The sequence below is a fragment of the Filicampus tigris genome, chromosome 17 (assembly GCF_054856515.1).
Source record: "Filicampus tigris isolate MCC_2025a chromosome 17, RoL_Ftig_1.0, whole genome shotgun sequence".
NCBI lineage: Eukaryota > Metazoa > Chordata > Actinopteri > Syngnathiformes > Syngnathidae > Filicampus > Filicampus tigris.
Window position 1 is genome coordinate 12,966,025 of NC_141233.1, and position 26,546 is coordinate 12,992,570.

At 44.5% G+C, this 26,546-nt stretch overlaps 3 protein-coding genes across 3 annotated transcripts; all 3 read left to right on the plus strand.

Moving 5' to 3' along the window:
* The first annotated feature begins 26 nt into the window (after positions 1-26).
* Positions 27-6,961, plus strand: pom121 (POM121 transmembrane nucleoporin). The gene is made up of 13 exons (XM_086012788.1): positions 27-663; positions 1,464-1,670; positions 1,774-1,923; positions 2,052-2,132; positions 2,213-2,384; positions 2,484-2,572; positions 2,646-2,725; positions 2,806-2,927; positions 3,032-3,131; positions 3,315-3,584; positions 3,744-5,264; positions 5,450-5,554; positions 5,809-6,961. Exons 1-13 carry the CDS (start codon positions 119-121, stop codon positions 5,907-5,909), a joined length of 3,543 nt encoding a protein of 1,180 aa, XP_085868914.1. The 5' UTR covers positions 27-118; the 3' UTR covers positions 5,910-6,961.
* Positions 6,962-7,791: 830 nt separating this feature from the next.
* tbl2 (transducin beta like 2) lies at positions 7,792-12,428 on the plus strand. The gene is made up of 7 exons (XM_086013461.1): positions 7,792-7,992; positions 9,671-9,795; positions 9,897-10,081; positions 10,848-10,999; positions 11,088-11,214; positions 11,287-11,439; positions 11,684-12,428. The coding sequence occupies exons 1-7, from the start codon at positions 7,866-7,868 to the stop codon at positions 12,141-12,143; spliced, it is 1,329 nt and encodes a 442-aa protein (XP_085869587.1). The 5' UTR covers positions 7,792-7,865; the 3' UTR covers positions 12,144-12,428.
* A 724-nt stretch (positions 12,429-13,152) lies between these two features.
* mybbp1a (MYB binding protein (P160) 1a) lies at positions 13,153-26,529 on the plus strand. The gene is made up of 27 exons (XM_086013364.1): positions 13,153-13,410; positions 13,876-13,971; positions 14,071-14,154; positions 14,240-14,314; positions 14,650-14,757; positions 14,991-15,181; positions 15,656-15,823; positions 16,253-16,370; positions 16,670-16,962; positions 17,033-17,137; positions 17,725-17,850; positions 18,190-18,396; positions 18,502-18,610; positions 18,818-18,908; positions 19,385-19,548; positions 19,623-19,733; positions 19,812-19,922; positions 20,852-21,025; positions 21,107-21,264; positions 21,357-21,491; positions 22,501-22,588; positions 23,353-23,484; positions 23,586-23,654; positions 24,564-24,677; positions 24,949-25,050; positions 25,135-25,259; positions 25,965-26,529. The coding sequence occupies exons 1-27, from the start codon at positions 13,234-13,236 to the stop codon at positions 26,338-26,340; spliced, it is 3,807 nt and encodes a 1,268-aa protein (XP_085869490.1). The 5' UTR covers positions 13,153-13,233; the 3' UTR covers positions 26,341-26,529.
* The last annotated feature ends 17 nt before the right edge of the window (positions 26,530-26,546 follow it).

Below are 26,546 nucleotides of genomic sequence, written 5' to 3' on the forward strand. Positions count from 1 at the left end.
AATACCACTACCTTTCGTTGAGTGGCGTTGCCGTACCAAACGTCAAAGTCAAACAGCCAGTATCCAACGCAGAAGAAGCAGCAGATGTGGAGAGCAGCATGATGGGCGCGCTGCCGCCATGTCACCTAGAGAGAAGAAATTAGCGCTTCTTTCTGCATTAGGCATAGTTACTGTCGCCCTTTATTTCATCCCTTCGTTTCGCTACATTGTTTTAACTCTCGCGCTTTGTGGCGGCGCGTCCCATCTGTGTCGCGGAACACCGCTTCCCGCCAGATTAGGCCTCAATCCTCGGTCTGGATTTAACGCTCGGACCGGCTACCTGCGCCGCTTTTGGGACTGGTGGGTGAGCGACGTGTCGGTGGCGTCGCGGAGGAGGACCAAACTCGACGTCGGCAGACGTGAGCCACGCGGGTCGTCACTGGAGGCTTTCAGACAAAGACCGGCCGACGCTGCGATCTATCGCGGGGGGCACCTAGCAAGCGACACGTTTCTTTTTAGCCCCGGGGACTTTCTCATGGGGAGCTACATTGGCAAGCCGGAAAGTCCGACCGGCGACTTTGGGAGGCCCAGAGTGGTCCGGAACCCCCGGGAGCAACTGCGGGAAAAGTTATCAAGACCCAACCATGCTGTCTGCACCCCGAACCGGAGGCTGTCATTTACCGGGTATGTCCGTGTTTCAATGAACTACAGTGCCCTCGCCGGACACTCCATTAGGTACACCGAGGATAAGATGCACCTGCATTTTTTGTTATTGTTGGTGTAAGAACAGCAATTTAAAGTACTGGCAGCTATATCAAATATTCTGATCCTCTCCAATATTCAAAAAAGCTAACCAAAATACCAGGAGCACCTCTAAATTAATATCCATTTTTTTTCTTAGGCAATTGTAACAGTAAGCGTTATCAATTCCCTATTATTGCTGCATTTTGTGCTGGCATTGTTCAGTGTTGTGTTTTATGTCAAGAAACACACTAATAATTTTTGAGAGGATTTACATAGACGCAGTTGACTTTAGAAAACATGTTCTTTCAGCCATGTATGCTATTTACTTCTGAATAGTAGAATGGCAATGATTGTGCTGGTGACTGGTCCCGACAGCCTTTGCGATTACTCTGTACCCTGGCTGCTATCGACCCAATACCTGGTATTGTTATTTGCCCATCCCTAGTCGTGACAGTTATTTTCTTTTTCATTTATATACGCATGCTTGTGAAGGTCAATGTAAAAATGTAATTTTGCTCATTGGTGTTTAAAGAAACATTGATTCAAATGCTGTGTCCGGCGGCCACGTCTGATCGAAGTGACTTTGTGGCTGATGTGTTCTAGTAAATTCACCTATAATCACCATCAACCCCAAGATACATTATTATTTTGGGGTGGGGGAAGCGCTAATTATGGAAAATCAGATAGCATAATGTCAACCCATTTTAAGTAATGCGTGGATAATTCCTTCATTGTTTCAGGGAGCCCTCGGACCCAATGGGACATTTCACTATCACTCCGCAGCGGCACTACCCCCTTCAGCAGCCGGGCACCTCCTCGGTGGGAGTCCTGCCTCCCGTCAGGTGGGACGGTTTCAGGAAGAAGAGCATCCTCACGCCTCGAAATTCCCCGGCTGCACACAGTCCCGTCACTGTCAAGATCGCCCGGCCTGACCACAACAGCCCCAGGTTTGATTCAACATTATTTACTATTACTGTGAATGGAGAGGAACTAGGCAAAATTCAGTTGCGTTACTAACTCTCTGGATATTTGCTCTCTTCCTGTCTTTAGTTTGGAGCACCTGAGTTGCGCCGCTGTGCCCAGGGCCCCCGTGGACCCCTGCTCCAGAGAGAGCGTCCTCAAGGTGTTGAAGGATAGCCGCAAGCGAGAGGTCGACGATGCGGACAGAAGCTTCAATGCTGAGCAGAGAAGCAAGAGAAGGTAAACAGAACGTAACGCTAAGAGGTTACGCTACAGGTTGCGACCCTGCAAATTAACATCACAATGATCATGTCCAAAATTAGCACACATTAGTTTTGGGATGCACATGCTTTGAATCTGTTCCATAGACGTAACGACAGCGGAGGAAGCGCTCACTCTGCTTTTGAGCCCCTCTTGCCCAATGGAGCGCCATCGCAACTGGTGCCCAAGTGAGTCTAAAAACGCCTTACTTTCACTTTTTCTTTTGTCGATTGGGTATACCACAGTGCTATATCTTTTATTTATCCAGGCCGGGAAGCCTAAAACGTGGGATGATCTCAGTGGCGGAGGAGTCCACCTTCAAGAGGTCCCGCACCTCCTCCATCAGCTCTGCCAGTGGAGTCCATGCCCCCAGAGGGACCTTGGGTTCCAAGAGAAACCCCATCCAAAGCTCCTACAGCTCTACACTGGGCCTCATGCAGGTAATCACGTAACATCAAGTCAAGTCAAATCTACAAATTGTGTTGCCCTAAAGTGTCTGAAATGAGTTGAACTGTTAACCATATGCTTGCATTTGAAAGTTTAAGAAGCCATCTGCGCCGAGCTCGCCAATGTCCAGCCCGGGTTCGTCTCGCTCTCAGACACCAGACGGAGTCGCCAAGAGACTGAGGTGCGTTTACATGCTTCAGCCTCCACATTGGAGTGGATGTTACAGTTTGTAAATGGACCATTTCTTTTACCAGAGAGGATGACGGCCTTTCTCCGAGCTCGGCGTCCTCGGTGCGGTCAGAAAGGGCCGCATCGGACAAAGCACCCGATACATGTGCGTGTCCACCGTCTCTTTGCTCTCGGGTCATGCCTGTTAAAAGCCGGTCGTGTATTCAATGTTTTATTTACTTGTAGCCAAACAGACTCCAGTCCCCACAGTCCCTATCAGCACCTCAACAAACTCTGCTGGTAGCGGCGGGAAGCGAAAACGGAAGATCCAGCTGGTGTCCAGCAACCGGGACGATCAAATCTCACTGGTAAGTAAATGACTGAGAGTTTCTGGAATGTTGTATGATGTGGAAAGAGTTTTAACCCCCGCCTATTTTTTTTCTTCTATCTCTCTGTGCTTATTGAATTGCAGCCCCCGCCACCTGAGCTGGGCTACACCATCACTGTGAAGGATCTGGATGAAGAGAAGAAGGCCGCCATCAGCAAGATCCAGAAGGTCCTTGAGACACCTGGTGAGTTGATGATGAAGACTTTAAATTCAAGCACCCAAGGCTAGATTTACAGTGCCCGTCAAAGACCAGAATTACAGTTTAACGTCTACATCGCATTATTTTTTTACAGTCATTTTTCCATGTTTATTTCAAGCTTTGAAACCCCATCTTGAAGCCTGACCATGTTACGTTGTCCCCGTCTAGTTCCCGAACCCGAGAAATCCTCCTCTTCATTGACAACCATCGCGCCCGCTTGGTCGACTACAGTAGCCCTGAAGACCACCAGCGCCGCCGCCTCCAGCACCCTCACCCTGAGTAGCCTCCTGGCAGCCCCTCTGCCCAAAAGCTCCAGCACTGCCACCCCGGTCATCAACCTGGATCCCAGTCCAGCCCCTGCAGTTTCTAACCCACTCCTGGAGGTTCTCAAGATGAAGAGTCCTGTGAGCTCTGCCTCTGCCGCCAGCACCACCACAGGTAGGACAACCCAGTTGCACATGGCAAGGTCAAAGGCTATTTACTGGAACATGTCGTTGGCGTGTTCACGGTTTTGTTTTGGTTGAAACGTAACTCTTGCATTTCTGATGCTGAAGTGTCTTATTTCTCTCCCTTTTTTTTTGCTCATAATGTCCACAGTTTCTGCGTTGACCTCGCCGGTACCACCCAGTGTCTCAAGCGTGAAGACGCCGACCGCAACGGATATCCTGAAGCCATCGCCCGCCTCCCAGTCTCAGCCCCCGTCTACCGGTGTGGACCAGCCCTCCGCCTTCACTCAGGTCCTGGGCCAGGTTTCCAAGCCCGCCGGTAGCACTGTGTCACTACCTGCAGCCGGCCTGTTTGGAATGTCGAGCCAGATCGGCATCCCTGCCGCGTCCTCTGCTTCTGACCCCGCCCCGGCCAGCACCGCGACTCTCAGCCACTCCAACCCCCTGCTGGCCTCGGGTTTCAAACCCATCTTTGCTCTCGCCACCACCGCCTCCACCCCGTCAACTATAACAACCCCAGAGAGCAAACCCCCAGTCCAAAACTTCAAGCCAATTTTTGGGAGTAGCTCCGCCGGGGCTGGCTTCGCCCCGCCACCTTACACAACCTCCACCGCAACATCCACAACAATCTCTAGCACCGCAGGGGCCAATTTTGCGCCGCCACCTTACACAACCTCCACCGCGACAGTTTCTTTAACTTCTTCGATATTCGGCGCTTCAACAAGCAGCACCGTTGCCTCGCCACTCTTCCCCGGATTGGCCCCCACCGCCGCAGCCGCCACCACCAGTACGACGCCCGCAGCCCAGCCAGCTGTAAAATCCATCTTCGGAACCTGGTCGGCGCCACCCTCAACTAGCACGAGTACCACCTCAGCGCCAGCTCCTCTGACAGGATTTCAGTTTGGAGCCCCAGCCGCCGCAACAGTTGCACCCGCAGCCCCTGTCGCGACCGCCCCCGCCACAACCGCCCCCTCCACCAGCTCCAGTAACGCTTTCACATTTGGAGCCTCACAGTCAACCCCTCAAGTCACCAGCCAGAAGGTGTTTGCCTTTGGGCAGGCCGCAGTCAGTCAGAACACAACCACGGCTTCGTTTGGAGGTTTTGGAATGGCCGCTGCTACGCCGGCATCCATAGCCACCACCGCTAATGCGGCTAATGCGGCTAATGTGGCTAATGCTGCTGCCTCCACAACCCAGTCTACGTTCACTTTTGGAAAACCTTCATTTCAAGCCCCGGCGCCACAGTCGACCTTCAGCGCCACGGCTGCTGCACCGAAACCGTTTACCTTCGGAGGCAGCGTAGCATCAACCGCTCCTGCATCCAACCCTGCCACGACGCCTTTCAACTTCGGGGGAGCTGCCATCGCTGCCACAGCACCATCCAGTTTTGTGACGCCAACCAAACCGGCATTTGGGGGCGGCTCGACCGCCTTCGCTTTCGGCGGGACCACCGCGCCCTCTGCGGCACCGGGCTTCGGCCAGGCAGCCCAGAGTCAGAGCACGCCATCCTTCACGTTCGGAGGCAGCGCTACTCAGCAGACCCCCTCGGGCCCTGTGCCACCCACATCCGGCGGGTTTAACTTTGGCGCCGCCATTTCGCAAACTCAGTTCGGAACACCTGTCGCTAATAATCCTGCGCTGCAGATGGGAGGCTTCAATTTTGGGGCTGCTGGTGAGTTAATTACTGTCCATCCTGCAGTTTGGGTTGATTGATTTGGGTTTTGAAATGATAGGCGAGCCGCAGTGGCAGACGCATTCAGCCATTTATTGAACAGGACAAACACAAATACAAAATGAGAACACCTGCATTGTTTCCTCACTTCCTCATTCCAACTGGTTTGTGACTTTCTTCAACAGGCACATCCACACCATCTTTCGGTCAGAGCCCCGCCGCAGCCGCCGGTCCAATTCCCTTCGGAAGTCCCAGTACACCAGTGCAGGGTTTCAACGCTGTTCCTTTTGGTAGGTCATGAATGCAAGAAATTCAGTTAAGTGCGGAGTGTTTATTTTTTAGGATCCACTCTCCTAAAATCAGATAACAAATCATGTTTAAATTTTACGATTTTTGGCCCTGACCCTTCTCCGAGCAGATTTGAGTAGGAAAAATCACTCTTAACGCACCCGACACCTCAGGATAATCGCTCAGGATAATCCTTTATACACGTCTGACAATCGGGCCTTTGCTGACTTGGAACAAATGCTGTTTTCCCAACCAGGTTCCCCAGCCACTCCTTCCTTCTCCATCGGGGCAGGCTCAAAGCCGAGCGGGGCGCGGCAGAGACTGCAAGCGCGGCGGCAGCACAACAGGAAGAAGTAACCTCACAGCGGCTGAACTTTTGAGAGGATTTCTGAGTTGCTGCTACGGCTTCCCAATCCCTCCAAACGAGACTGCCACCAAAGCCCTCGGCTCGCCTCGTTGGCGCAGGATGTAGAAACGTGCCTGGCTGACTCCCTGCGCTCAGGAGACGGAATCCGCGTGTACTTGAGGGAAAGGACAAATTCAGTAGTGTTCTGAAATCATATCCACCGTTGTTTTGGACACTCCCGTTGGGCACGGTCTTAAGGAGAATGGAGACAAAATTTATTTTTTCACGCAGACTGATTTGTACGTTCGTCGACCTTCTCCTTGCAAAGTTCGGACAGATGGTGGCGGGGACATGCGCAAATGCAAAAGGATACATAACAAAGTTGACAAGTTTGCATTTTTTTAAATTATTTTTTTTTAAATGCCACCTGCCTGTGTATGCGACTGCCTTGTATGTGCATAAAGGACAATTGAGTAGATGGGTTTGATTGCTTCATCATAGTTTGTTCAGATTGTGTTCTTAACTGCAAACATTCCCAAAAGTCCTCCAAGGGATGCATTCTTTTTTTTTTTCTTTTTTTTGGGGGATTTGTATACAACCAATGGACCCTATACAATATGCACCTTGCCATACAATGCGAAAATCATACACAACTTCAGAAAAACATTTGCTGGTAATACATAAACTTTTGTTCAATTGTTCCTTTTTAAATGAAGTGCTACTCGGAGGACTTAATTAAAACTTAAAATATGTGCAAACCAAAAAGCCGATTGTGACAAAATCGTGTAATTTTTTTTTTTAACTTTGTGCCAGACTACCTCGCTATTGAATCCCAGGCACTGAATAATCATTCGCATTTGCTTTGATTTATGTTCATTTCATGTCAACATCAACTACTGTTTTAGCCATGAATCTGAATAATTAGTTTACAGAAGAACACCATCATCTGTTAAGAGATATTCATGACAAATATTTTTTGGTTTCGTCATAAATGTCACATGCGCAGCTCCAGGTGGTCAATGTTGATTTAATAAAAAATGGATGTTTGAAGTTCAGAACTTAATACATAATGGTGTGAATATTTTTTTTTAACTTTTATTAACATCGCGAAATGAAGTTTAAGACAGTATCCCTACAATTTGATACCTTCAGTAGCAAGTTCTCATTGTAAATCTATCACTCAATTGTAAATTTGGACGATGAAAGTGCTGAATTTGAGGATTTCTAACTTTCTATAGCATGAACCTGAATGATGGAAAATGAAAAGGTCACAATTAATGGTATTTGAGAATATCACTAAATGTCATGTCCAAACTGCATAATGTTAAAGTGGCATGATTTATTGATTTTTTTTTCCACTAAGGAACATTTAGTATGGTGCAGTTCTGTTGTATTTAACTTTTAACTACAATACATTTGCATTTAATCTTTAAGAATTGTTTGCTTTCAAGCAATTTACATTTTTATTAGCCTATGTGCTCGAGATAAACAATTTGTTTAGTGCCAAAATAACCTACTTTGAATTATCAGTATTGATTATCAGCTGTTGGAATTTTTTAAAAAAAGGTCGATGCTTCAAACTGCCAAATATTGCCACCGATAATTGGCCTATTCCTACGATGTACAATACGTTTTACCTGCTTCACTAAGCGTTTTTGTTTTATTTTGATGAACATTAGGCCCACTACTCTACTGTATATTAATATTCGTCATAATAGTAGTACTTGGAGTGCGAGGTATTTTTTGTGATACACGGTGTAGAAATATTCAGGGCCATTTAAATTCATTTAGTACAATATTTCGAATATTTTTGCAGTGCAGTTCCGCACCATGCCTGCAGCTGGCGACAGTGCGCCCTCGACGTTCAATAGCTGCCGGCCCACGTCAGTAATGAAAATCCCATCGTCGTTAGCGGCGTGAATCAAATTACGTGGCAGCGAGGAAGAGAAAGCACCACTTGACGAGAGATGGAGCTGGTCGCTTTGGTCGCGTTGACTTTGTTACTGGGTGCTCTGGTGATTTTGGTCGCTTTTGCCGTGGGGAAACGGAAAGAAGAACTACGAGAAGAGGCCTCCCAGACGACCAATTGTGCCGGTAGGAGTTGACAGGAGGCTGCCTAGCCTTGATGCTAATGTTAGCGTGCTTTCTTGTCACCTGCTGTGCACACAAAAACTTGATAGTCAATTGTCTTTCTTGCTCTTATTCACTGTGTTTCTAATGTTCACTGTGTTTATTTTACAACAACCTTGTTTACATGATGTTTAGGTCCATACACGCATCATTACTGAGCTTTTTGCAGAAAGGGATCTTCCAGGGACTGTAACGACTGAACTCTGACCTATTATTGGTCATGCAACGCTTTGCATTGGAAACCAACTATGGGGCTGAAATAGTCTATATGTCAGTGTTTCGCAGTCTTTTATGGGGCAAGGTATCCTGTTTACAATGGAAAAAACAGACGATACACCAACAAAAAGTACATATACTGAAATTATAAACTTCTCCAATCCGTACTCATTTTATGTAGGGCCTGTTTATGCAAGGCCCCTTTAGTTGAACGCAAAGGTCCTACTACGTTGTATGATTGACAACAAGTGGGGTGAAATTGGATTACAGTACATCCAATGGCACCTGTTGAGTCTTGAGGCATACATGTCAGAAACACATTATTTAACCGAAGTTACTTTAAATGTTCTTTTCTACGAGTCATTGCATTATATTTGCACACAGTTGTTCTTAGAACAAGTCATCAATATAGGGCCAAATCACAACAGACTATCAGGCAGAATCCCTGTAACTTATTTTCAGGAAAACCGACAGTCGACATACTAGAGCTCCCAAACACCCTTTTGTTCAAAACCAGTTTCTAGCCACACAAAAAGTCTTTAATACTTAGCAAAATAAAAGCAAATGCCTGTGTTACGGCATCCTCCCAAACACCTTTTCAAAGGTCATAGAGACGTATGTGACGCAATAGATAAGGAAAGCACTAACCCTGTGTATTACATGGATATTAATCTGCATGCAGACCTAACCCCATGGCTGGCGAGCTTCCTTCTGCAACAAATCTTTACATAGATTTTAACAAAAAAGCCTACTCAAATGTGTCTAACCTTTTTTATTTTCACTTGTTATTGTCTAAAAAAAAAAGCATCCAGACTTTTAAGTTTCATTATAAGTGACAATTATGCTACATGGCTTATACAGAACTAGGAAAATACGTACACTTCTCAGACATTTTTAGCAGTCAAGAGGGTTAATAGATGTGTGGTTATCAGGGACATACAGGGGGGGGGACACACCTGTGATTACTACTTGGGAATTTGGCCCCAGGTTGGCTGAAAGTGGCAAAAGTGTGATTTTACAATTTTTCTCTATAAAAATGTTAGCTTGTAATAAAATGTGCTTCATGCTTCACTTGTATTACACGTCCTCCTCGTTATAAGTTGGCTTTCCATTGTGAAACTGCTAAATACATATTGCCTAGTTCCAGTCTACTCTAAGTCCAAACCAGCAAGAAAAGACATCAGGCTACTTCCTGTTCAGTCGCTTAGCAACCAACACCAAATATGGGCAAGTCTGCGCCATTCTGCTGTGAAGATGCAAAGTGTCCAAAAGCAGGTAGCAGAGAAAAGCAGGTCATCATACTACATGGATGGTGATGAGGCAGCATCACACCTAATAGCCGTTGTCAAAGTCATATAAAGAAGTTGTGATCGAGGTAAGAATTTTGTCATAATTCTCAGAACTGCTGTGCTTTCTCTGCTCCAAGCTGAAGCCGTCTCGGCGAAGGGACCCGCAGCCAAGAAACACAAGCAGGAGAAGCAGCAGCGGAGCCGTAGAGACAAACCTTCACAACACAACTTCAGCCATCCCCTGTTGGCCTCCTCGCTCAAGGTAAGCCCGAAAGCTGTCAGACTCGCGGTGCTCTTCATTGAGTGACGATGCATCCAGACTAGCTCGACAAAATGGCTACAAGTATGTTTCTTTATGTCCAGGGCCACAACGGAAATGTGACGTGCCTGGATTTCAGCAGCAACGGGAAGTATTTGGCATCGTGTGCCGACGACCGCACCGTGCGAATATGGAGTACTAAAGACTTCCTCGACCGAGAGCACAAGTGTCTGAGGGCCAACGTAGAGCTGGACCACGCCACGCTGGTGCGCTTCAGCCCAGACTCCAGGTTAGTTCCATTACTCGGGACCCTGGGCTGGTCGCTGCTCTTTCTTTCATTAAACCTGCTATTAAATCGTGCATCCTTCTGTCCTTCAGTTAAACCTGCTTTTCGACCTTCCTTACCTTCTTTGTGCCATTTTAAAACTTAGGTAATTTTATAAAGTACTAAAAAAATGCAGCTAAAATCAAGTATTGTACATGAATGTACACACCTAACATTAGACAAATACACACCATACAATAAAATAATAAAGACGTTATGAAGAATAAAAACAAACAAGACATTAACGGGCCACTGGGACCAAACACAATCATTTTGTTTTTTCATAAAAATTTTAAAGGTTCTAGGCCATCCAGGCTTTAATGTCCTCAAGACGTTATAAAAGCAGCTTTAAAGAGAAGGCATCTATCTTCCTTTAGTGGCACATAAATGCGACTGTCATCATCTTAGCAATTTGATGAAAGCCCTTGCTTTCTCAAGATACTGTAGAACCCAATGGCAGAAAAGAAGTGAAAGCGAAAAGAAGTGGCCCTACAATTGAACCCTGTGGAACTCCATAAGACAGTGGAGCAGAGTAGGACTACAAAGGCATAAGTTCCTTTAAAATGTGTACAAAGGCCCTTGGAGGTCTCCCTCAAAATTGAAATGGCAACTGATACGAAAAAGCCGCCTTAGCCATAACAGAAGGGCTAGAAGGTGTAAAAATGTCTTGTCAAGACCTCTGTCCTCTCTTTTCCTTTTCCATGACTATGTGTCGCTGTCTCCCCTGCAGGGCGTTTATCACCTGGCTGGCTAACGGCGACGTGATCCGCGTCTTCAAAATGAGCAAAAAGGAAGACGGCACTATGAACTTCAAAGCGGCCTCCGACGACTTCCCGGCCAAACACAAGGCCAGCATCCTCAACATCGGCATTGCGGAAACTGGTACCCATCCTAAAAAATTATACATAGATTTTTTAAAACACTAACACCAATGCTAAATGTGGCGTTGTCGATTTGCTGTTTCCTGCAGGCAAGTTCATCATGAGCGCCTCCACCGACACCAGCATCAACATTTGGGACCTGAAAGGCGAAATACTGGCCTCTATTAACACTAACCAGATGACCAATTCTTATGCTGCCATCTCCCCATGTGGCAGGTCGTAATCTTGTCCGGCCCCTTACGTTGCACAAGCAAAGAGGTGTCAAGTATAATAAGGTTTCTCTCTCAGATTTGTGGCATCCTGCGGCTTCACGCCTGACGTCAAGGTGTGGGAGGTTTGCTTCGCAAAGACGGGCGAGTTCAAGGAGGTGACGCGAGCCTTCGAGCTGAAAGGCCACTCTGCGGGAGTGCACGCATTTGCCTTCTCCAATGACTCTCACAAGTACAACTTTTTCTTTTCCTTTGTACACATACAGTTGTAGACTAAAGTCTACTTAAATACCGTTCATTCCATATCATACCTGGGAGAGTCTTAATTTTCTGGCGGTCCCGACTAGTGCCCCAACAACATGTTTGACTAGCGCCCCACCAACATGTGTTTTTGCTAGGGGACGATTGGCGGTCTAAGGAAGGAATTAATGTCACTTTTCTTCTTTTTTTTTTTTGTTTTCTTGTTGTGCTTTCAGAATGGTGACAGTGTCCAAAGACCGCACGTGGAAGTTGTGGAACACGAACGTCGAGTACAAAAAGCAGCAAGACCCTTACCTGCTCAAGACCGTCCGCTGCTCGTCATCTGACGGCAGCCTGGCGGCGCTGTCGCCCGACGGCCGGGTGGTAGCCATCAGCGACGGTTGCAACGTGGCCATGTACAACGCCTCAAGCGGCGAGCTGGAGGAGCAGCTGCTCGGCGTGCACAGCCTCAACATCACGGACCTCCGCTTTGACGTCACCGGTCGCTTTTTGGCGTGCAGCGGTGACAAGGCCATCCGAGTGTTTCACAACGCCCCCGGCTACCGGGCGGCCATCGGGGACATGCAGGATATGCTGAAGAAGGCACAGAATGAAGCCATGAAGCAGAGGCTGCAGCAGCAGATCAGCGATGCGCAGACCGCCCTTGACGCCGCCCTGGCCGTTCCCGTCCAATGAGCACGCCTGAACTAAATGTGATTGTCTTTCCATGTAGTTTTAATGAAAAAAAGATATTTTTATGCCAAGAGAAAAATGTCTGGTCTGTAGTTGCACCTTCTCTTGTAAAAAAATTTGTTTTCACAGCTCCAAGTTTTTCAGTAATTCAAGCTGGAAACATACAAAAGTTGTATTTCTCACAAGTTACTTGAGCTTTTTGTATTAAGAGTAACTGAAGTTGATGATCTTTAAATGTTTCAACCTGGTCCGTATGAGGAAATGAGGTGAAAAATAAAAATATATTTTCAAAAAAAAACAAAACCCTGCATACTTAATCATAGTTAACATGGTGAGTGCACCGTTACAAAAGATGCATTTGTTGATGCCTCATCAATAAATCAGACTAACTAGACAATAAATAACATTGGTAGACGATATTACTGTAGATAGGGACCGAACTCCGTCGTGCATAGTAAAATTTGGTGAGGAAATGATGCCCCGTCACCCTCCAACACATAGGTTTGTGAAATTGCTTAGACAATGGCAAAGCACTACTTTGGCCTAAATTAAGGTACACTATGTGTGTACGTAAACATACTGTAGTTCAATTGGCACCAAAGCATTATTACTGACTTTTGAAGTCCTATAAAGTATTAGGAGTATTTGCAATGAGTGTTTTAGCATTTCATCATAGAAACCGTTATATTCAACGTATTTTTTTCTCGGTGAAAAATACAAGAAAAATATAGTATGTCGATCACTTGTTTTGTAAAAAAGGTTTAGGTAGAAAATCCGGCGACATGTAAAATGTGTACGGATATGAAATGTAAATAAAATATCGTAAAATTAGGCTATAATCTTCCCCTGCAGTCCATTTGTTTTAACTGTTATAAAACTGTATATTTGAAAATTCTACTATTACATGGATAGCCAAGAAAAATATGATGTCTCGCCAGCGTATATTTTAATAAACATTCAAAACATCGTGACGTTTTTATCGTTGTCAATAAAGTTGTCCTCTTTTCAAATGGTCTGACCCGGAAGTACTCGCTTCCCAGGAAGAGGTAGGCACGTTTTTTTCCTCCCCGTGTTCTCAGCATGTTCCTGTGAGATGTCCGTGGACATGGTGGAACTTCAGGAGAAAGCGGCCGAGCCGGTCCGGACGGCCAGCGCCCTCCAGCAGAACCGAGTCTTCCTCGACTTCTTCTGGGACTTGGCCAAACCCGACCAGGAAGTTCGGCTTAGCGCGGTGGAGAATCTTCTGAAATACCTGAAACAAAACAACAAGGTGGCAGGCAACACGTTGCACTCAATGATTGCTTTCGATAATATTTCAGTATAGTACACTGCATTGTAGCATTAACTGGATATGGAAATGTTCCATTATTATTATTGTAAGGTCTAAATCCTTTATTTATTCTTAGTTTTGTACACGAACCACCGTGACCACTTAGAAACTACTCCGGCTCAAACCACAGCAACAAGTTCGAGTCTTCATTGTATTTTTCTTGCGTTTGTATAATAACATCTACATAATGTGCGTGTGCCAACATTGCCATTTCAAAACAAAAGGCATTGGTAATTATTAGTTTTTTCCCAATTCGAATTTAAGTATTTTTTTTGGGCCATCCAGGCACTCTACCACAAATGGCGAGGCAAATAACCAGCATGACTTTATTTTAAAATGATAGTTAAAAAAAAATCTAAATGATAATTATGTTATGCCATGTGTCATGCATTGTGTTGTCCACAGGAGGATGAGGTGGAATACACACTCAAGAGGCTGGTGGATGGACTTGCTCACACGCGGGAGGCGGCGAGGCCCGGATTCAGCCTGGCTCTGGGTCAGGTGGGCGAACATTCTGATGCACCCCCTCTTTGGATGTACCTAATATTTTGACCTGTGAGTGTTTGTGATGTGACGCAAAAATAAATCTTTTCTTTCCAGCTCCTGAGCACATTTGAGGACCTCACTCTACAGAACATCCTCGATAGAATCAAGGAGAAGCACGATGTACAAAAAGCCAAAAAGGTGAATGTTATAAAATGTTTTTTTTCCCTTTTTGGATAACATTACTGTGTGAGAATAAAATCTGTTTCCTATGCTTGTACCCCAGAAATTTGTCAGAAATGCTGCATTTGGGAGCTTGTTTGGCGCTCTTGCTCTACATCAGTCAGGCCGCCTTTTCAAAGTAAGTGTTTGTGTGTGTGTATATATATATATATTATATATGTGTGTGTATGTCCAATTTTGGATTAAAAAAAATCATGTTAATGCGATATCTGTAACGTGAAAACACCATTCACCTAAAAATGTAAACATGAAAAAAATGATATGCTGTATTCAAGCACTATAGAAAATGGCTGGATGGAGAGAGCAAAATATCATAGACAAACTAATTTGTTATCCAAGAATAAATGCAGACAAACCTATTTTTCCAATTAGTGTTAAATGGGCATTTGACCTCAGAATGTCCTCTGCATGATTTAAGATAGAGCCCAACTGTTACATATTGCACCCACGCAGGAGCCGCAGGTGGTGCTGGGTTGTGTGCAGCTTCTGCAAAACCTCACCCAGCAGCGACAACATCTGAAGGACCTGCCCAACAAGACCATGATGGACATCCTCACCGAGGTAATGACTCTTTTTATTTTTTTTTCTTCTTCTTCTCACTTTTAGAGTAAAGTTAAAAATGACACTCAACTTGTGCAACTCAGATCAGAGGATAACGTTTTCATGAGGTCTTAGAGGCGAAATGAGGTGGAGAGCACCACCTCCAAATTTCCTAGCAGAAAATTCTCTGTCCACTATTTAAACACACTCCATGGCAGTCTTTACCAGTCCCCTCTGTGTTGGTGCCTCGGCAGGTTCCTGAGAAAGTGTTTGAGGAGGTCCTGCTGAGTGCCCTGCAGGCTGACATGGCCTCGGCTTTCCAGACTCCAGAGCAGCTTCAACTGCTGCTGGTGGCGCTGGAGCGCTTCCCGCAGACTCTCCAACCCAAGAAAATCAAGAAGCTGCTGGGCTTTTCCAACATCATCAACAATGACAATATCGTAAAGTAAGAAGTGAAAAATCTTCACCTAATAGCACCTTTTTGGGGGAGCCAATCTTTGGTTGTTCGCTGAAAAACTCACCTATTAATTGTTTTTGTACTATGGTCCAAGCAGAAGTATTACGTTGTTGCCATCACATAGCATTTTGGTGCCAAAGTACTATGTGAAAGTGCTATTAGGATTTTCATTGACTAAATTAGCGCTTTGGCACCATCTTTCAGCAATTTGGGGCCAGGGTACTGCGTTGAAGTAAATTGGCGAGCTTCATTTGGAGCAAAGCAGTGCTTTGCTGCCATCTTTTGGCATCTTTGTTTCAAGAAACGGTGTTTAAGCCAGTTAAAGGGTTTCATTTAGACAGAGTTAGTATTCTGCTAGGCAATTTCAAAACTTTTTAGGGGGTCGTCAGTTACTAGGGCATCTTGGCTCGGTTCACATTATACAGCCTTAACCTTAAAGGTGTGCCTTGTTCTTTCTTGTAGGCTGACACACCTACTGAAGTTGGCCGCCCATTCGGTGAAGAAGGACTGCACGCTTCCGCCTTTGGCCCTCGACCTCCTGAAGCTCTCGCTGAGGGAAGACAGTTTCCAGCTCTTCTGGAACAAAGCCATCGTGGAGGGAATGCTGAAGGAGCAATGGGGACCCGCGCAGTGAGTAATGTGGACAAGGGCAGTCCACACACACATACACACACAACTGAAGCACGAGCGCAAACATTGGTGAATATCAGTCAGTGCAGACTATAGAATTTGCTACTGGAATTGGGGGACATTCCCACAAAGAAGGTCATACGAAAACTCAGAGTAAGTTCACTATGAGATGTTGGAAACTCTGAATTGTCCAGTTCAGAAAGACAGCTTGGAGAAATTCCAAGTCAGTCACCATAGTAACAGATCCTTCTGTATGCTTGACCCTGACTTTCTACCGGTCTCTCAATAAATAATTGATTGAATATTAACAAAATACATATGCCTCGTACATTTAACAAGGTTATATATTGTCCAAAAATTAATCGATAATAATGTAGTTATAAATAACACTTAAGAATGAGTTATTTCAAATTTTTTTGTTTTGTGTAGCTTTGTGAGTTTCAGACTGCTGGGCAGCGCTTTGCCATTTCTATCCTTGTCCCAGCTCAGAGAGGTTCTCTCCGGGGAGGTGATGAAGCAATACGGCGATCATGTGGTGTCCGCTCAGGTTAGTCCGGCATTCGCGCTGCGACTGGGGGGGTTGTAATAGCGAAGACATGCCTCAAGATGGCGGCCAAGGACATAAAAAGGAGAGGATCCAAAAGCATCAACACCATGCATCTAGAAAGTACACAATGATGAACCCATGTTACATACACAACTGCATTTCAGTAGTTAAATGAGTCAACGCAAACAAATTACATTCACATGAGGCTCATCATTAGTATTAGATATCGAGCATGTGGGGATTCTTCCCCGAATGCAGAGTCACCATCAAATGTTAAGACTCATTGATCTGTTTTCCAGAAACAAGAACGCTTCAAGATGGCACCCGAGATGGAAACCTATGTGTCGAACTTCCTGGAGGGCTGCCAGGATGCCGAAAAGCAGCTGGCGGTGATGGTGGGCTTCTCCTCGCTGGTCAATCAAGGCTACCCGGTGGTGCCGTCCGTGTGGCGCGTAGTGCAGCACCTGCAGCCAGCGGCGCTGCAGAATTACGTGGCGTGGCTCAGGACCACCTTCCTGCGGCCCCGCATGGACGAGCTGCTCAACTTCACCTCGCGCAGGCAGATGGAGAGCCAGGAAAACTTGTCGGAAGAGTGAGTCCCGAGGAACCCCGGCGAGCCCGGAAAGTCGATTGGCCGCTCACTTGCTTGTTATCCTCCTCAGGGATGCCGTGTTTCGCCTGAGGAAGTGGATTGTGGCCAGGCTGGTCTCCATCGTGGACAACAACCAAGTGAAGAAGGATGAGGAGCTCATTATGGAGATTGCCAGGTATGAGGCTTTAAGGTTCCTTTGGCACCATGATGAGCAGAGGTGTTCAAAAGTATTCACATGCAGTACTTAAAGAGGGAGTCAACCCAGAAACAAGGCATTCTGATAAATATTGCGTTTGTGGAATAAGTGTTATTGCACTCGTTTTTAGCCATCTCTAGGGGCGGCCATTTTGTCACTTCTGTCGACTGAAAATGACATCACAACTGCTCAGGGCTGAGGTAACAACCAATCACGACTGACCTGTTAACTGAAGCTGAGCCGTGATTGGTCGTTACCTGAGCATTTGCGATGTCCTTTTCTGTCAACAGAAGTGACAAAATGGCCGCCCCCCTGAGATGGCTAAAAAGGGGTGGATTTTGCTGTTTAATTCATATTCCACAAATGCAATATTAATCAGAATGCCGTGTTTCGACTCGTGGGCCTGCTGGGAACATATTCTTGGAAAAGGGTTCTTTAGAAGTACTGATACTGTACTTTACTGATACTTAAAAATTTCACAAGTTGGGCCTTTTTTAAGTTCAGGTACCATTGTGTTTGTACATTACTGCCCACCAGTGATGCTGATGCCATTTTCTTTTTACCAGATTTGTCTTTTTCCACACCTTCTTTAACATCAAGAAGGCCTGCTCCGACATTCCAGAAACTGAAGATAAGCTCCACGTCCCACTGGATCCGAAAACCAGAGCAGTGCTGGTCACTTCCGTATTTGGGTGGGTAAATTTGCAAAAATTCTGCCCCCAAAAGTTTTATACTTGCCTATAGATCACCCCCAAATGGCGAAAAATTCACTGCATTTGTCTAAATGAAACTCTTCAACTCGCTTCAGCGTAGTTCGTTGGCAACAAAACGACACAAGGTGGTGGCAAAGTACTACTTTTGTATAAATGACTCTACTCAGTTCACTTCAATATAGTTCCTCTGCACCATTCTGACTCAAAATGGCACTAAAGTCATCCTTTCAGTGTTTTTTGTAGATTTACTCCATGTACAAAAGTATTTGGAATTTTGGAACGTGGCATTCCTTCACTTGCAATATTTCTCTCAACCAGGCTCCTCCTTTCCATGCATAACTTGCCACTAGCCGATGAGGCGTCCAAAGGCGTGGCGTTGACCCAGAAACGCACGCTGGGCGTCATGTCTGATGGCGTTTTGTGGCTATACCGCCTGGTCCAGTACACCCAAGAACTGCTCCAGAAGCCCGCGTTCGTGCGTCCCGTCCATCCGTTCACTGAGGAGCAGAAGCAGGCCTGGGACAGGTCCGACCCCATCTTCTCTTGTTTATTCACCTACGACCGCACTTTAATTTGAGTCTTTTATCAAATGTGTTTGATAATGACCTTTCGACATCTGTTTTCTCCAAGCATGTTAGAGTCGGTGGCGAGGCTGAAGAAGAAAGCCAAGAAAGGCCACTCGGCGGAGAACAGATCCTTCCAGCAGCTCTTCCTCTTGATCGGCATGCACCTCTTCAGGGTACGATTGACCAAGTCACCTGCGCAACCACATCGCATTTTAATTTTTTTTTAATCTTCGAAAAAAAGTGTTTCCCAACATTCATTGTTATTAAATCCGTGAATCTGCGACTCAGGTGATGAGTTCTCACAGCACACTAATCTGCCACGTTACAGTGGTTCGGTTGCTCCCGTCCTTTCAATGATCAACAAATTGTGTTTGGTAAAGGCTCCAGATGAGCTGCTGGATGTCATGAAGGATCTGCAGAGCTGCATAGACAAAGCACAGGAGAAGAAAGCCATAAAGAAAGAGAAGAAAGGTGAGCCGTCACATATAGTTGTTGCAACAGCTAATAAATTCTCCAAGGAAGAATTATCATGGCCAACATATGAATTGAATTACAAAGTTGAAAACAAACTTAGATCGTGTGTAACACTTTTACAAGTTCTGAAACTGTTTAGCAGTTGGGAACTGAACTTACAAAACTGAATGATGACGTAAAATATTATGACGTAAAATAAAAATTTTCAAAAGTAACAAGCTAAATTAAAACTATATTGGAGATTTAGATTTACAGATTTACAATCAAAACAAATTTACAACAGTAAAAACAAATTACATGATCAAAGTAAAAACTAAAATGCTAAAGTAGTAACAAATTGATCACATTAAAAACAAGTTTATATTATGAAAGTCAAAACAAATTTACGACAGTACAGTATAAACAATTTGACAGCATATTGACAATTATGTCACCCTAGAAGCTGATATTTCGGCAACTTTTTCTTCCCGTAGCCACCAAACAGGAGGAGGTGGAGCCCAAGTGGGTGGAGGTGATGGTGGACATCTTGTTGTCGCTCCTGTCCCAACCCAGCCGGCACATCAGGCAGGTGTGCAAGACCGTCTTCGCCTCAATCTGCCCCCACGTCAACGCCGCCGCCCTCACCGCCATCATGGATGTAAGCTGCAGCCCGCGTGTTCGTGATCGTGTGCCGGGGCGACTTCACTCAAAATGTTGATTCTGCGCGTTTAGGTCCTGGATCCGGATAAAGACTACGACGAGGACGGCCCTGTGCTCGTTGTGGACGACGCCGAGAAAGCCAAGAAGAAGAAACCGGAGGAGGAGGATGATGATGAGGAGATGGTGCTTCATATTCTTTTTTCTTTCTCTCTCCACTCGACCTGTTGTCCTTACTTTCAAGTCGTTTTTGTTCGTAAAAAGGAAGAAGAGTCGGACAATGACTCTGAGGAGAATGAGGATGAGAATGAAGAAGAGGTGGACCAAAACTTCAAACTGGAGCTGATGAAGGTGCTGCAGCAGAAGAATGCTCTGGTGAGTTTTTTTTTTTTTAACAGAACTTCACATTAGCATGGAGTCTTATTTTGTGTCACATGCATGTAATAATAACTTTCCCCACCGTGTGGCGCCACTGATAGAAGCGTTACCATTAGCCAGGCAATTCACGTGGATCAAGACGCTAAAAACGTATTAAAATTGATGAAAAATAAATCAACTAGCCAGTGGCAATATAATGCTCGAGTAATACATATAAATATATTTATTGCCTACCTTTCACCCATCTTTTCTCACCTAGCTTGCTTCCAAACGTATTTACATAGCTGAACCTAACTGCCTTCATTACACATATCGACAAACCTTTTTCCTTCCTTCCTTAAATGCCTCCTTCCTTTCTTCCTCCCTTTCCTTCTCCCTTTCTCACTAATATGCAGTACCTTACTTGCTTCTATCCTTACCTAAGCCTACTTTCCACCCTTCCTTTTTTACTGACCACATCATGAGACCTACTTACCGAAACCTTTCTTCCTCTCTTACAATCCCCTCTTCCTCTCCTACCTTCCTTAACTACGTACATGAATCTACTAATGTTCCTTGCTGCCGTCTTTACCTGCATAGACCGAAACCTACCTTCCGTCCTTCCTTCCTTAGCTACTACATCATAAGAACACTTCAAGCTAAGAAATCCAGACAGTGATCAGAATATAACTACGGAAAAGCATATTCTGAGGTTGAATATCACGCCTGAATACAAACGTAACAATAAAACCCAAAGGCAGTGCATGGCTCCTCAGGAGATAATGGCATCTATATACAGTGAAATACTGAAACAACTCTATTTTCCAGAACAATAACAGATTTCTGGGACCTAAAATAGAGTTGATGCGATCAAAAGGCCAAACTGGATACAAAATGTGTACTTCGAAAGTGAATCCTGTTATTATGATGTCATACTCCTTTTCCAGGCCACAGAGGAGGACAGCAGCAGCGACGACGACCTGGATGATGACGCCATGATGGATCTGGACAAGAGCCTGTCGGCGCTCTTCTCTGAGCAGCAGAAGAAGATCCAGGCCAAGAAAGACTCCAAGACCAAAATGCGGAAAGAGAAGACACTTGTGTGTGATTTCAAGATCAAGGTAGGTCAAAGAATAGTGTCCAGCTGCGTCAGATTTGACTTAAAATAAAAACCCTGCTGTTTTTCTTTTCTGACTTTGTAGGTGTTGGACCTGGTGGAGGTGTTCGTGCTCCGGCAGGCTGGCAGTCCTCTGGTCCTGGACCTTTTGGAGCCTCTGCTGTACATGATCGAGCGAGGGATGAGGTTGGGCAATGAGCAGCAGGTGCAGGACTTCCTACGCAGAGCAGCGGACATTTTCAAGTAACTCACCCACCGTCTATGCTTGCAGTTAGCGCCGACAACAAAACCCCTGTAATTAATTTTGTTCCTTCTGTGATCCCTGTATTTTGTAGGAACCAGCTGTGCAGGTCCAAGGTATACTGCAAGACCGCGGAAGACCGACGGGAGGAGCTTCACAACCTTCTTGACAAGCTGATGACGAAAATGCAGAAGTTGTCTGAGTCCTCGGTTGGCCTCTACTATTTCAGGTGATTATAATGATATGAATAATAATATTAAAGTTGTACGCCATGATCCGACCACCTTTTATGGCATTGACAAAAAAGCTTTGCAGTTTAACGACACTAATCGGTCAGGGATTCCTGCTTCCGATTTGTGCATTCATGAACCTCGGAAACATCACAACTCAGCAAATCCAACCACAACACGGATAACCCAATTCGTGACAATATGCTGTTGGAAAACGCAAAGAATTCAATGCCTAAAAAGTGTATGTAATTTCATAAAAACTTTTTAAAAACATTTTCATGATAAAAACAATTTTGATATAGTTAGCAATAATTGTAACTGTTAATGTATGTATTTTTTCATCACCAAAAGTGTATATATGTACTATAATGACAACTTGGTTTTAACTTGAATACTTAGATGTGTCATAGGCTGTTGCTGCTGAGTGTTTAAAGATTTCAGTGTCTTAATAATTTACAAAATTAAGAGATCTTTATTGTTAATGTATTTTTTATTCTGGTGTAATTTCTTAGATTATCACCTGAATGGTTCGCTTTTATTTATTTTTTTTCGGGGAAAAAAAAGTACATTTTACTTGACATCTTTTCCAAATAAAAATAAAAAAATGAAAAAAACAATTTTTTTTTTTTGGGTACCGAAAATATCCAGAACCGAAGTTTCAAAGTATGAGTCCTGGAATTTGCCCAGACCTGGATTTTTTCCTGTTCATTTTGAGGCCTGGGTCCTTGAGACTTTTTCGTGGGTACTTTTTTCCCCCGTCTTCTAATGTCACAAACCCATTTTTCATGGATTTCCCCAATTGGTAAAATTGGTGATATGGGGCCAATTTTAGTCTGATTGTCCGAGCCCATTTTTCATGGCATTTTTAAAACAAATGGCTTCCTTCCTGTTCATTTTCATCTAGCGTTTTATAATAAATCGTCGAGCCAATTTTGTGTTGAACGATATAACTGATTACTTCGGCTTAATTTTTTTCTAACCTCGTCTATCTGTATGCTTTGTTTGCAGTGCCGCTCTGTATGTTGTCAAAGTGTTACGAGGAGCACCCGCCGCCGCAAGCAAAGAGGAGGTGGCGGTGTCCAGAACTGCTGCAGACGTACGTAACTCTTACTTCCTCTTTCCTCCTAAAATGAGGTGGCGACACCCAACGCTTTCAAAAACTTTGACTTAATTGCAGCTCATTTCGCGGTGTAAATACAGATTTTTCTTATCATCACATTGTCCCACTTTTTTTCCCCCCCTATCAGTGGCCAGTTCAGTCCGCTAATTTTACTGCTTGGCCTTGGTAGTGTGTCAGTGTCAATGACGTTTAACATGAGGTGAAGGGTCAAATGAGAATGCATTCAGCTGACAGGATTGTTGTAGTTAGGGTCAAAGGCATTTTTTAAATTTTTTTTATCGATGCACATTTGTGTTCCTGTTGCTGTGTTTTAGTGGGTCACAAAGTGGGTCACTGCAAGATAATTTGGGCCGTCCTCAGCTCATTACCTAATTGCTATAAAGTGCATCATCGCTCAAGTATGTAATAATAAGATCCACAATAGCTTTACAAAAACAACAATGCTCATTTTTTTGCCTATTTATGTGTATTGAACTTACGAGAAAATCAAGATGTCAAGTGGTCTATAAAATGCATTTCAAGCTCATTTTTGGTCTCTTGGTTTCTGTGTGTGTGTGTGTGTGTGTGTGTGTGTGTGTGTGTGTGTGTGTGTGTGTGTGTGTGTGTGTGTGTGTGTGTGTGTGTGTGTGTGTGTGTGTGTGTGTGTGTGTGTGTGTGTGTGTGTGTGTGTGTGTGTGTGTGTGTGTGTGTGTGTGTGTGTGTGTGTGTGTGTGTGTGTGTGTGTGTGTGCGCGTGCGCAGTTGCGGTTCATGGGCAATGTGGACGTGGAGCGGGTGGCCGGCATCTTTCGGAAGGCACTGTGCTTCTTCATGCGTCACAGGAACAGCCCGCTGACCACCCAGATGTTCACTGACCTGTTCACCAGATTTCCGGTGAGTGCGTACAGTGCAACAGATGTTTTGTTATGTGGCGGCGCTAATTAAATACAACCCATGTGCGTATTTGCGTGTGTGTTCATGCGTGTCACACACAGGTTTTGTGTGTTAACCTGTTGGACGTGACTGTGCAGCACATCACATCAGGCGTCAGAGAGCACCAACAGGTAATCTTGGTTCCTGTCAAGAATTTTTAACATCACGTTTCAGCAGTTTTGCATACATTTTGGGTAAGGTGTCTGAATTATTTTATTCATGGCGCAACGGGGAAATTCTGGTTTCACCTCATCAAAGTGGACACAAGAATAATCACATGGATATTTATTAGAAATTAGAATTTGGTAGCGAAGTTCATTTCAGTAGTTAAATTAAAAAAGTTACCTTCATATTTGACAGATTCATCAAACGCATTTTCAGAAGCCCAATTCATACCTAATTTCTTTATTAAATCATTTTGAATCGTTCTTATATAATATTCCCATTTCTTAAAATGGCGGATTTGGGATTTTTTTTAGCTCTAAAGCATAATCATAAACATTTTAACAATCATATACAATTTCACTCTATGTGTCGGGAATCTATAGTAGGAATTTCACTTTTTGAATTGAACGGCTGAAATTGAGTGATTTTTCCATGATATCCTAATTTAATCCCATGCATTTGTTTGTACAGGTACATATTTATAATGCCAGGCAGTGAGAATGAGAGCAGCAGTTTCTCCCAATTGCACATACATGCATAAGAAATAGGATATACATGTACATGCACATCTGAATGGCAACTATACATTAATAAATAAATAATGCTATACACATGCCTGGAAATATGTTATAAATAGCCATCTCATTGCATAGTTTGGTTATAAGATGGAGAAATAAGCACTAAATATCTAAGTAATTTCTTCATCTGCCATTATCAAATAATTATATTTTTTACAGCATAATTCCAACTCTGGGCACGAGTCCCACAGAAAAAAATAACTCAATTTTTAATTGAATTTGTGAACAGCAAAGTGCAAATATTCGGGGGGGGGGGGGGGTTACTATATTGAAATTGTGTGTCGTTTGTGCGTGCAGGGCCAAGCGTGTGTGTTGATGCTGCGCGCCATGCAAAACAGGGACGTGCAGAAAGTAATGAGTGGTGCGCCGTGGTTGGAGTTCTGCACCAACGTGGTGGCCCAGCTAACTGCGGTGAGGCGACGCTTCTCCTTAAATAAATGGCTTTGCTTTTTGCTGGTGACATCACTTGATGCTAGGCAGATTTCACCCATTATTTGTCTGGTCAGTCTTGCATGCAAGGGTATTTAACAGGCAAAGAAACTCAAGACAGATGCACTACTTTTCCTTACACATTGATAATTGAATCACCGCTCTGTATTAAATATAAAATGCAAATAGAAAGGTTCCCGAATGGTTTCTGCTCCTGATGCAGAGTTTATTAAATCAGCTACTCTCTCCTCAGGCTGTCACGCTGGAAGGTCAAACGGACGGCAGGGCTCTGCGGGAGAAGATAGTGAAGGCTCTGGAGCTGTGTCGCTTCCTGGTCAAACACATCCACCTGCAGGTATGTTATACATGAGCAGGAGACAAGATTAAAAAAGAAAAAGGAGTGGTTAAGGTCAGACATCCAGTATCTTTGTCTGTGTAGGAGCTGTCCGTAGACCTGGAGGCTCTCAAGAGCTCCCTGCAGCTCATGCCTGAAGTCTTCGCCTTCAAGAAGACAGGCAAGCTGGAGGACACCTACTGGTCTGTCATGAGAGACTTTGGAGTCATGTGAGTGCTATGAGCGGAAAATGGAAACATGGTGGTATCAGTCACTGTAAAGGTACCTGTGTGTTTTTTTTTTAATTTATTTTTTTATTTTTTGTTTTTTACCCCTGATGCATTTAATTGAAGTGAGGTGCTTATTTGTTGCATTTTTTCCCAAGGGAATAATATTAAACAATAGAACAACCCTAATTTCTCTTTAAACTCTTGTCGTAAAAGTGTCAGCTATACAGATGCGATGTGATATAACTTGTGGCACCGTTTCCAAAACACTGCCTTTGTCTAAAAGACACTCCAATTCACATTGATATAGTTCCTTGACACCAGGATGGCAACAAAGTACTTTATTTCTTTGACCTGACGGGGCAATTTTTTTAATGAATAACAGAGGATAGGTTCCCCCCCAAAAAACTGAATAATTGATGAGGCCCCCCGTAAAATAAAAAGCTCCTAATTGCCCCCAGATAGTACTAGTTTTCTCGAAACAAAACTCCTCAACTCAATTCAACATGGATCACCACAAGATGGCGCCAAAGTAAAAACGCTGAATAGGTGAGTTTTTCATCAAGTAATGGAGAATCGGTCCCCCCCCCCCCCCAAATTCCTCTTTACTGACACCAACAGTGACATCAGCTTCTATCGAGGCTCTACAGACCTTCACGTGTTGGAGAGCGTATTCAAAGTCATCTTGTTTATCTCCGCTATCCTCAGGAAGCCAAAAACGGAGAAGATAAAGCCCGGCAAGGATGGCGGCCAGCTGCCGAGAGCGCAGCAGCCTGCCAAGAAGCAGAAGGGCTTCCTGCCAGAAAGCAAAAAGAGGAAAAAACGCCCACAGCCCGTCTTGGAGCCCGCCGCCGCAGCCGCAGCCGCCGCAGCCGCAGCCAACCCGGCCCCAAAGGCGAACAAAGCGGGAGTAGGAAAAGGACAAGGCAAGAAGAATAAGCCAAAAAAGACAAAGCGGGTGGCGGACGGCACTCTGGCGCCGCAGGCCAGCCCGGCCAAGAAGAGCAAAATGCAAGATGACAGCAAGTCGGTTAAAAAGAAGAAAAAAAACAAACAGATGAGAGATAAAGGAGGGCAAGTATAAAGGCGGAGTCTTTAAAAAGTCTGATTTTAATTTTTTTGTTTTGTTTATCAACTTATTGTGTTTTTCATCATGAGTCCCAAAAGAGTGTAAGGATGAGTGTGCTTATTTTCCGAATGCATGATTACTTTTATTAGAAAAAAACAAACATACCACAATAAACCCTTTTCTCCTGCTGGAGATTTATCATCACGTTGCACCCACTCCTC

Bases quoted from the DNA above. Each gene is read 5' to 3' on its own strand.
- tbl2 (XM_086013461.1), top strand. From the start codon at position 7,866: ATGGAGCTGGTCGCTTTGGTCGCGTTGACTTTGTTACTGGGTGCTCTG. The intron at 10,082-10,847 runs GTTAGTTCCATT...TCTCCCCTGCAG, and splicing joins CGCTTCAGCCCAGACTCCAG to GGCGTTTATCACCTGGCTGG. The intron at 11,215-11,286 runs GTCGTAATCTTG...TTTCTCTCTCAG, and splicing joins GCCATCTCCCCATGTGGCAG to ATTTGTGGCATCCTGCGGCT.
- mybbp1a (XM_086013364.1), top strand. From the start codon at position 13,234: ATGTCCGTGGACATGGTGGAACTTCAGGAGAAAGCGGCCGAGCCGGTC. The intron at 14,315-14,649 runs GTAAGTGTTTGT...GCACCCACGCAG, and splicing joins AGTCAGGCCGCCTTTTCAAA to GAGCCGCAGGTGGTGCTGGG. The intron at 23,485-23,585 runs GTGAGTGCGTAC...TGTCACACACAG, and splicing joins ACCTGTTCACCAGATTTCCG to GTTTTGTGTGTTAACCTGTT.
- pom121 (XM_086012788.1), top strand. From the start codon at position 119: ATGTCACCTAGAGAGAAGAAATTAGCGCTTCTTTCTGCATTAGGCATA. The intron at 1,671-1,773 runs GTTTGATTCAAC...TCCTGTCTTTAG, and splicing joins CCTGACCACAACAGCCCCAG to TTTGGAGCACCTGAGTTGCG. The intron at 2,385-2,483 runs GTAATCACGTAA...TGCATTTGAAAG, and splicing joins CTACACTGGGCCTCATGCAG to TTTAAGAAGCCATCTGCGCC.